This window comes from Macrobrachium nipponense, chromosome 17 (genome assembly GCF_015104395.2).
Source record: "Macrobrachium nipponense isolate FS-2020 chromosome 17, ASM1510439v2, whole genome shotgun sequence".
NCBI classification, from domain to species: domain Eukaryota; kingdom Metazoa; phylum Arthropoda; class Malacostraca; order Decapoda; family Palaemonidae; genus Macrobrachium; species Macrobrachium nipponense.
The window spans coordinates 54,817,448-54,828,569 of NC_087210.1; the positions used below are offsets into that span (position 1 = coordinate 54,817,448).

General features: G+C 36.4%; 1 protein-coding gene across 1 annotated transcript; it reads right to left on the reverse strand.

Annotated features, from left to right (window-relative positions):
• Nucleotides 1–3,244: 3,244 nt before the first annotated feature.
• LOC135195914 (uncharacterized) lies at nt 3,245–6,891 on the reverse strand. The gene is made up of 2 exons (XM_064222417.1): nt 6,593–6,891; nt 3,245–3,843 (listed from the first exon to the last, which is right to left on the reverse strand). The coding sequence occupies exons 1-2, from the start codon at nt 6,889–6,891 to the stop codon at nt 3,603–3,605; spliced, it is 540 nt and encodes a 179-aa protein (XP_064078487.1). The 3' UTR covers nt 3,245–3,602.
• Between the last annotated feature and the right edge of the window lie 4,231 nt (nt 6,892–11,122).

Here is an 11,122-nt window from a genome sequence, read left to right on the forward strand (position 1 = left end):
TAATAATATGTTTGTTAAAAATGAGTGCTGCTTCAGCACTATTAATCTTGTAGAGAGTCTTCTCTATTTTTTTGATGACGGCTTTCTCATTGTTGCTTACACTGGCGAGCAACGCACCAAAGGGCATGGTAAAATTTGGTTGAGTCATTTGGTTTATTATTGCTTATATAATTCTCTCTCTCTCTCTCTTTCTCCAAAGCGACGTTTCTTCCTGATCCGCAAGACATTATCAAGCGGATCAGGGAGAAACGAAGCGTTGGAGAGAGAGAGAGAGAGAGAGAGAGAGAGAGAGAATTGTATAAGCAATAATAAACCAAATGACTCTACCGAATTTTACCATGCCCTTTGGTGCGTTGCTCGCCAGTATAAGCAACAACGAGAAACCCGCCGTAAAAAAAAAAAAATAGAGAAGACTCTCTACAAGATTAATAGTGCTGAAGCAGAAATCATTTTTAACAAAACATGTCTACGAGAGGGTCTCCTTCCGAAATAATAATAATAATAATAAGAGTCCTGAAAACAAACAACTTTGTTCAGCTATCTGATTCGGTAAGGTTTGCCTAAAAAGAACCCAGAATACTTTTAAGAAAAGCTTCATAACTTTATATATATATGTATCTATATATATATATATATATATATATATATATATATATATATATATTTATATATATACATATATATATATTTATATATACATATATATATATATATATATATGATATATATATATATATATAATATATATATATATATATATATATTTTATGTATATAATCCCGCATCATAGATCAGCAAATTTAAAATGTGGTCATTAACTTTCGATGCAGTTCAACAAAACATTATCACGAAGAAAGTCGGAGAAGCACTGAAATACAAAGCAGCTGATGTCATTTAAGGCTAAGGTGGCGTGATGCCAGCAGGAGCTGTTGCTCATAGAGCTGCCCGTAAAATCACAAGGCAGTTTCTGGTCGCATTTCCACGAAGATGACGAGCGTGAGTCTGGGTTGGACGCTTGTGGATAGTTTTCATTACATGAAGCACTTTTATGATGCTGTAGGGTTTCAATATAATTATTGAGTAGCTTTAAACGCTCATAGTACCTATACTTTAACAATGGAAGACAGAAAAATATTATCTAAACACATATCGTAGAATCAGTTATACTATAGAGTAACAGAGTTGTAAGTATTCTGCTTGAGATTTCTAATTGCCCTTGAAACAGGCAACTCATAATTCCTATAACTATCTATATACATACAGATATACATACATGAGAACACGTTTCGTTATCAATATAACGGACAATATTATTTCAGTATTAATTGTTAATTTTTCTGACGAGGGAAGCTGAGAAGAGTTTGCGAGATTTGAAATGTGTATAAGTGACCCCGAAAAATTAAAGAAGTTTCCAAGCTAGATATGACAAAATCATTTCCACATTACTTTTAACCCTCACTCTTTCATTTCTTTTTCTTTTTCACTGAGGCAAAGCCATACTATTAATTAACTTTGACATCCATCGCTTTCTAGAATAACAACATTCTTAATTATCAGGGCTAATCTTTAAGTTCCCCAAATTTTCTCTTAGGGGATTTCAGCGTCTCCAAAGTAATGTCATGACCGTTTGTTTTTCGAATGGTTTTACCATTTTAGTAGTCTTTCTTCTTCTTCTTCCATTCCTTCGTAAACATGCTTCCCCTGAAAGTAACGGTAGATTTTATCTCTTCAGTCACCAGCGGATAGGCTTCCACTCCTCAAGGTTATGGACTGTCCCGCCTTCCTTTAATAGTCAGATTTCTATTTCCAAGGCCATAACAACGGGATGAGAATAATGACTCCGTCCTCAGGCGCCATGCTTGAAAGATGAGCGTCATCACCTTAGCTCTCGGTGCCCCGGAGAGAAAAGACCCCAGCCAAATGGTTTAATAATTTTATTGGAGTTTCCCGAACATTTGGAAGAAAAAGTCTTCGTTTTTGGGGATTTATTATCTCGAGCAATGACGAACATATACTAATGTAAATATTTTGAAATTGCTTATGTAAGAAAGAATGTCGTCCATACCTGTGTTACCTCAACCTATACCCTCCGTAAATATGTGCTGTTATATTAAACTTATCATCAAAGAAATAAATGACCAACTTCATTTTATCAAGAAATGTTGTTATTCAGATTTGTTCATTTTGCAGGCTATTTATTTATATGGATAACAATTTCATTTGTCACAAACTGAATGAATAGAAGCAATGAAAATTGCGAGATTTATTGTTTGCGTAATAGGTATAGCGAAGACAGGGATGAGATTAAGAAAAAATGTACTTCCATCGGTAGAAAGATAACTTGATAGACTAGAGGGTGGGTTACGACCTTTCAGATCTATCGTACTATAACAGCAGTTAATTTCAGGATTTTCCCATACTTTTTATTATAAAAAATCTCTTTACCCGTCAAAGCAAAATAGCTAATATCACTGTTATGGCTCCAGTGGATAGTACCGCACATGGTGCTTCCTTGGCACAACATGCCTTCTGTCACGCTTCTCCCTCTAGCCAGAGCGCTCCTCTCCTCCACTGGTATCCAGCTTTGGTCTTGGGCGCTTTCTTCCCAGCCATTCATGTTGCGGCCATTCAGCCTCTCTTTGTACTGTGAGTATCGCAAAAAGGATCCTCTTCCTATTTCTCTCGGCAAAATTTTCTTTGGGAGTCGACGTTCATCTATTCATGTAAAAAGGTCTGTCAATACTGACCTATATTCTCATTGTGAGCACAGTGCTGAATCAAACATTCTTGAAGCCAAAAACTGCTACGGCCTTACCATTTGGGTTAATATTTCTTCACCCAAACTAAGGGTTGAGGAGGTATCACTGCTTAGAATGCTAAAATCATACAGAAGTTTTTAATGCACTCACCATACAGTTGAATTTCCCTTTTTTGAACTACTCCCTGTAGCATAACAACATTATATGTCCCCCGTGAGCTACAAATGGAATCTGGGAGAACCCATAGGTCTATCTGGTAAGCCATCAGCAACCAGTGCCTTGTTTCCCTTGGTCATAGCTTGGGTGGCGACTGGAGAGGGAAATTGGGCGTTGATCATGGGTGCATGTTCTGTTTCTAGGGCATCGTATCTTGCACTCATGAGGACCTTCAAATCTTCAAACATGTCACCGGTGAGAAAGTGATACCATAAAAAAGGAAAACAAAATATATACCCTAATACCCCGAGGGTTTAAATAAAGATCAGTTTGAAAGAGATTATATACATTTATCTGCTTAAAAAAACGTAGCTCAGAGTCTTGACAATATAATACATAAATACAAATAGAAATACTGTATTAGAATGGTTGTGGTCGATAAGTAATCGAAATCGCGAGTATCGTGGGAGGAGGAAAAGAGAAGGAACTCCTAGGCTTTCTTCTTCCAAATCATCCTTTCTATAACTTGGCGAGTGTGCTCATTCTGTCACAACGAATGAGTATCCGATAGGTTTTGCTCGCTCTGATTTTAATGCTCTCCTTATGCAGTGTTAATAAATGAGAATTGGCCATAGTCACTTCTTGTTGCTCCTCCCTTGAAACTCACTGGCAGCCTGAATCTTGTTCTTAGCCGCACCTGTTAATCGGGAGTTGTATGCCACCAGCAATACAGAAGTACGAGAGTCTGATGGTCGTCGACGTGTTGGTGTAGAAGACGGTGACTGAGGTTGTGGTTCGAGCTGTGGTCCAGACAGTGAAGCCAAACTTCTGATTATCGGCTTGGGGTTCCGCTGCGGCATTTCTGTCTTCCGTGAGGGGCTCCGCGACGTCACTCGATTCAAGTAACGGCAGGGTCGGGTCAGTGTCGCTGTTGGAAGTGAAGGATATTTGGGCCAGTTAGCGTTATTTAAAGGTCATTATCAGGATTAACAGAATTGGTCATTACATTCATATCCATCAACTGACAGAAAAAAAATTAATATCCGTTCCCTTACAGTTTTGAAACTATTATTTATTGATTTTTATGAACGCACCCTATTTTATATATATATATATATATATATATATATATATATATATATATATATATATATATATATATACATTTACACCCAAAATATCAGTCATATACCTTAAGTACTTTCATGAACTGGTAGAAGGGTTAAACTTTCAGTTCTCAGCAATGCTATCAGGAAGAAACTGCTAACTTACTATCACTTCACTCTGACTGTGATCTACCCACTGACTAATTATCCGGCATCTGGAACTCTATCATCCAATCCCATCCTGGAGGTATGGCTTTCAGTCAGTGGAGCTGTATCCTTCAGTCCGAACTTGGAGCCATGGATGCCCTTTAATAAATATTTAAGAACATTTCTTCAAACTTGTCTATTTAGCAACATCGTTTCCGTTTTATAATTCAGACTGCCAGTCTTTTTTTTTTTTTTTTTTTTTTTTACCTTTGAAAAATTATTTAGTTGGTTTACTTGCATGGTCCTTGTTCACCTCGCGATCATTTCATATGGTTCTTGAGCCTTTGAGCTGTTTGAAATCTTCCAGACATGAATAAAGGACTACTTGTCTGTCCATGTGGCTAAACTTCTTATTCCAAGTAGATTTGGGATTGTTAAAATCATATTTTTCCTCTATGACAAAACATATCACAACTTTTGAAAATCCTTTTTACTTAGAGGTTTCATGAATAACGTCCATTTGTAAAAGCTCCATCAAAGCACTCCTGCTTTGCGTCGTTTTAAAGATCTGTCCGTAAGTGCCCTGTCCATTAAGGATCGTCTTATTCTTAGACTGACCTTCTGTGTGGGATCATTTCAACTTCTTTTCCCAAGATCCCTGAGACTGGGTTGACCTTCCCAAGCATCGGAAATCTGGCCATTCTCTTGTAGTACATTTCATAATGATATGATTGCTAATGCAGCCTCTTGCCTCCTCGTAGAGTCAGCGGTTATACCAATAAAGTATTAAATGCTCATAGGTATGAATTGTCCTGAATTTATTCTTACATCTCAGTGATTGCTTGTATTGGGACCAACGAAAAATGAGGAAAGCTTTCTCATTTGGATATTGATAATATTATGTTCAACCTTATAATCTATGAGCTCATCAAACGTTGTCTATCTTAGTATTTCTTAAAGTGCCAACCTTCTTTTGTCCGGTTCACTCAGTGACTGGTGCTTTTTCTCTTCATGAAGTTCCTCGTTGTACGAGTGGATTTCACGCTCGGCTACCAATCCGGTGGTCCGAAGGTCGATTCTCGGCTCGGCCACCGCGGAACCAGAGGATTTTATTTCTGGTGATAGAAATTCAATTCTCGATATAATGTGGTTCGGATCCCACAATAAGCTGTAGGTCCCGTTGCTAGGTAACCAATTGGTTTCTAGCCACTTAATAATATCTAATCCTACGGGCCAGCCCTAGGAGAGCTGTTAATCAGCTCAGTGCTCTGGTAAAACTAAGATATACTTAAATTAATTCTCCATGGCGCCATGTAATCATGCTTATCGTTCTTCTCTAAAAGCTTCAATTTGGCCTTGTATAAACGGTGAAGCTTCACTGATAAACTATTCCGTATTTTTGGCGAGACCAGACGAAGTCTTGTATAATCTATTGTTACTGGCGCATGAACTTTTGACAAGTTAATTTTCTGAACACTTAAAGTTTCCATTTTGTTTCTCTGTGGATATTGAGCTTTATTCTTTTAAGTTTAACGAAACTTAGGAGGAAGAAAAGGGCTTTAGCTTTTCTTTGAAACATTCCATTAGACGACGAGCAGGAACTTCTTACAGTGTTGGTGCGGTTTTCAGTTGCAGCAGATGTTTATACTCAGACGAACTGCCCTTTCATCGTCGCCCATTATAGTTTCATCATCCGTCACCCTTAATGGGAAGCTTTAGTGAATTCATATCTTTGGAAGCAAACCTTCTCTCTCCACCGGTCGATCTTCGTTTCTCAAATGGGATTGCTGGCTTTGTTCTTCCCTCCTCTCAAACGGAGTCTAAAAGCTTAAGAGTAAGCCAGCAAGACTTCTCTTCGAGTTCTTCCACTCCATCGTCATTTTGTTTGCAGACTTTTATGATATCTTCTTTTATGAATAAGAGGCAGGCTTGTCTTATCTTTGGAAAGTAGTTGAACAATCCACTACAGTCACTAAGGCTGTTCTAATATATTTAGATAATACGTTCTTGTTTTTTTTTATCGCATTATTGTTTCTAAGTGTGTACGTATTATCTACGAAATGCCATAAATTTATTTTCACAATTAAGGCTGTGAAACATAACACAGTTTGAAAGCAAATGCCAATATGATAGACTTTCAGTGCAGACAAAGCTACTTGGCTAGTAAAAGCAAGACAATGAAATGGTTGAATAACTCTTAAGCCTTATTGAGTTCTATTAAAAGAAAGTTAACGTGGGATATATTATGTACTCAGTTTGAGCGGATAAAGGAAAAGATGTTGGTAACTGAGTTATCACAGAACTATAAATACAGAACTGCATAGTCAGCGCCTTTTGCGAAGAAATTGATTACTCATTATTTAACAAACACTGCTTGAGTTGTGCACAGCATCTCTTATGACTGGTAAAAAGAAAACAACTTACTCGGCTAACTCAATGGCTTTCGACTTGGAGCCTCTTCGGAATCGCTTTGCGTTTCGTCCTCTACAGACTGTGGAATCTGTTCCCGAGAGACAGGAGAAGAAGACGGTGGAGGTGATGGCCGAGACGATTGTGTAGGTCGTGGTGCTGAAGGAGCCAAACAATCGTTCCCTCTGGCTGGAATCCTGAGCAGCTGAGGAATCCTTAGGTTCTAAGGAACTATTTTTCTCCACATTTTTACTATCGCAAAGAGCCTCTTTTGCGAGAAAGAAGATCCCCAGCAGCAGATAAAGGACTTTCATCTGAGAATTGAAAGCGAACATTATTTTTTTAGGTTACATGTCATCTTTAAAAATCTATGAAGATATTACTTTTTCTTTTTTTTATTTCATTAAAGTTCGATGAAGTTTAATCTTAAGAGGGGTTTAGGAGTTGTTCAATTTTCAATACTTCTCGTCCACAAATGCTAATACTGATGACAGCGCTTAATCAATGCACAGTTTGGTCAAATAGACTGGTTGCAAATTAACTTCAGAATTGTCTGTTCACTTTGATTTGTATAATTATTTTAATCTTCATAAATTAAGAATATCTGACATCTAGAGGTAAAGGCAACATTTCTTCTCGTTAAGAAGGTCTCAGCTAAACAAAATCTGTCCGGGGAAAATTTACTAATATCTGTTTGAACAGACTCAAAATCTAACTGATAATCAATAACACTCATACAATGATCTATATAATAAAATAACGATCGAGGATATCAGTTTAATGGTAAAACCATTACAGAGTTTTTTCGTGTATACAATATATTATTATATATATGTTAATCTACTAATATAATATATATATATATAATATATATATATATAATATATATATATTTACCTATATATAATATCTGTTATAATTATATAATTATTTATATCTATATATATAATTATATTATATAATATATAATTATATAATTATATAATTATCTCTATATATAATATTATTACATAATATATATATTAAGATATATCTATCTATATATATATATATCATCTATCTATATAATATATATTATTTATAATAATATATATATATATATATACTCTCATATAATCATGGCAATATAAAGGCCTTTGTTGGCAAATGAGTGTATGCCAATCTTTCCTAACGTTCTCTATTTTTTGTCATTTCCTCATGAGAGCAACTGGTGCATATTTGTTTTATGCACAAACTGTTTTTACAGAAGTCATATTCAGGGGTCTCTCCATATGGATCCCTTCGACCTTATAACTTTCCTCGATAAAGGCAAGACGTAACATATCTTGAGTTATTTGATTTTGGTAAAAAGCAACGTTATTGTCACTGATCTGGTAGAGACCAAACTGTCTCTTGTTCATATCACTGCACGGGTATCAACTAATCCTCTCTCAAGCGATTTATTGCTTCAAATAAGATGACAGCATTAATTTGCTATTGCACTCCTGTTGTAGATAGCTCCCTAGAATAATAAATCTGATTTCAAGATGGATGTCTACCTGGTCTGCTGCATTACATACATGTAGTTTAGTTCATTCTGAAGATCACCTGTGTGTTGCATCACTCTCCTTTAAAAATTGCATAAAAATATGGACAGAAATGTATCAGGACTTTTCTTTGACGATCTCATGACCTTTTTATGCAATAATCAAAACACCTGAATATTACTTCTTTTTACACTTGTTTAATAATTAAACGTTCTACATATAATTTTTTTTTTATGCAACACCTCTAATGAAATATTTTCCCAGAACTTTTCTACATTTCCTTCACCAGCTCATAGAAAGAATGTGAAACTAAAGATAATAAATAGATTTAATAGAAAAAGAAAGAATGATCGACTGAAGAGGCTGGAAGCGATTTCTTCTTTTTTTTAGAAGACGAGTTCAACGGCAGCGGGAGCTGGAAGTACAGAAGTTTGATAGAATTCCTGGAATCTTCCATCTTCACATACTCTTCTTGAGTATGAATGGGTGGGAAGAGCAATTGTCCAAATTCAGGATGTGTTTAATGAAATAAGGTGGTCCCAGGACCCCAAGTCTTTCTTTCTCCTCCCCGTTTGACTCCGTGTTCTAGTTATGGCTTTCTGTGAATGGTTGCTTCGCAAGAACATTTCTTTCAAGACAGTGCTTAGAAACAGTAAAAATATGTGACCACAGAGAACATAATCTTTTATGAATATGGCACGTGTACCTACATTTAACATGATGATCATTCGAATCCAACTGACGTGACATGTAGCACTAAAATCATTGAATGGGCGAATGATCACAAGATGAAGTATGTGAAAGTTATTGCTGACTTTACAAACGTTCAGTTTTTAACTGCAAATGTTATCGGTGGTTGATGAATTCAGGTCCAATTGGAAACGAGTTCTAAATCTATTTGGCTATAAATGTGGACATTGAGATTAACATATGTATTCTTAGAGCAGATTACGCAAAAGAAAGTTCAAGCCTTTGACTAGTTTGACACGTGTATGGTTGTTGCGTAAGTACACGCCACTGAAAACATACCGATAGAGAATATGAGGACTGTAATTAATCGCAGTAAAAACGATTTCAAGAATTACGCACCACAAAGACTATCAGGTGCCTATCGCCTGCCTACCCACCTCCAGTCGTTATGACCCACAAATATACTTGATCACATTCTCACACATCCAGTGACACATTCAGGAAATAAGAAATCCTATCAGTCGAAGAGGCTTTCACAAAAAGGCTTTGGCAACGGCAGTGGTGATGACAGACCTTCGCTCCTTAATGCAGATGAGTGAGTCGAGGCGTTCCACGAGGGGTTTTATACCAACAACGTGAGAGGGACGTGGAATAGCTATAATTAGACGTGTGGGTGAGCAACCAGGAAACTTCCCGGCAAATATACTAAGTCTTATATTTCTACTCGTTGTTGTCGGCAGTGCTTGCATTCTCTTCTTCATCCTTTAGCACATGACTCAAGGCCATTCCAGGGAGAAGGACTCCCCAGAAAAGCACCGACACATCGCGTGAGCGCAATATGAGCGGTGTATGGGACCGACGTCCGCAGAGATGAAAATAATTCTTCTGGAATCGTAAATCTTCCAAACGGTAATAACAGTGAAAAAGAAACGATATGGAAGGCGTTAGCTCAAACGCTTGGCAAAAGAAGGCTTACTACTGGGTAATGCAGTTTAGAAGTATCAAATGTATCTGGAGAGTGTTAGTTTACTTATATATCATGCATAAGTTACAAGATGAAAATGAATACGGTCTTCATAATATAAAAATTCTTACCCTTGAACTTACACACGCATTTATATATATATATATATATATATATCTATATATATATATATATATATATATATATATAATATATATATATATATATATATATATATATATAGATATATAAATAATATATATTTATATATATATGTGTGTGTGTGTGTGTGTGTGTGCTCACGCGCATGTTTTGAGGTTATGAGAACAGAGGCTGAAAATCTTAGGAGTCGTATGGAGTGGAAGACCGTCTCCTGCGGTTGAAGGCAACTTTCGTTTAAAGAATATGAAAGGAATACCATTAATTTGTTTAGAGTACTTCTTATGCAAGAGGGGAAATACAGAGATTCTGCCATTCGTAAGCCTTATGATAAACAGCTAATTGAAGGTGAGATATTCAGGGCGCCGGCGGGAAGGCAAGAAGGAACTGCAAAAATATTGACGCCTCACAGGGATAAAGGGTCATCAGTTTTGCTAAAATGTCATGAAAGATACGAAATGGAACCAAATCATTTCCAATTTGTAATTGAAAGAAGACTTAAGTCTAAGATGTTTCTCTTAAGCCTTTGGATTTTGACAGCGAGGAAAGCGCTATTCAGGATGATGTAGGTTTTAGAAACAATTGTTAAGGAAGCTCACTTTTTTCGGAAGGTAGAGATTGTTTCTGCCCATCGTAAATATTATCGTCTTCTTTTTGAATCTAAAAAATGACTGTTACCCTAGCTAATTAGGTCATTAATATGTTTAACTTAAAACGGCCATTTTTCTTTAGGGAGGAAATTGGTTGTCAAATATGAGGGCTTTACTGTCCAAACATTAGAAATGATTTGGTTCCTTTTCCTGTTTTTCATGACATTTAATTAAGCTCAACAGATGCGCTACATCCCTTTGTGAGTCCAACAATTTGTAGTTCTTTGTTGTCTTCCCGTGGCCGCTCTGAAGTTTTTCCTTATTCTCAGCTATCTATCCTCAAGCTTAAGAATCGTAGACCTCTGGATTTCCCCTTTTGCATTAGAAGCACTAAAAACAAGTCAATGATGTTGATTTCTTTATAGTAACCCATCACATTTAGTTCACCGAAGGGTCCATACTTCAACTTTTAGTTCAACGAAAGAACAGTTGCTACATCACTCAGTTTCTGGGAAACGACCTGACCCCCTTTTACTGGTGACCATCACTACGAGACAAAGGTCGTTATATAAACATATTTATATCCTAATACCAGGAAGGTTTAGATAAGGACAAA

Excerpts from the sequence above, each read along its gene's own strand:
- LOC135195914 (XM_064222417.1), bottom strand. The coding sequence starts at position 6,891 with ATGAAAGTCCTTTATCTGCTGCTGGGGATCTTCTTTCTCGCAAAAGAG. Across the intron at positions 3,844-6,592 it reads AAAGCCATTGAGTTAGCCGA|CGACACTGACCCGACCCTGC; the intron begins GTAAGTTGTTTT and ends CACTTCCAACAG.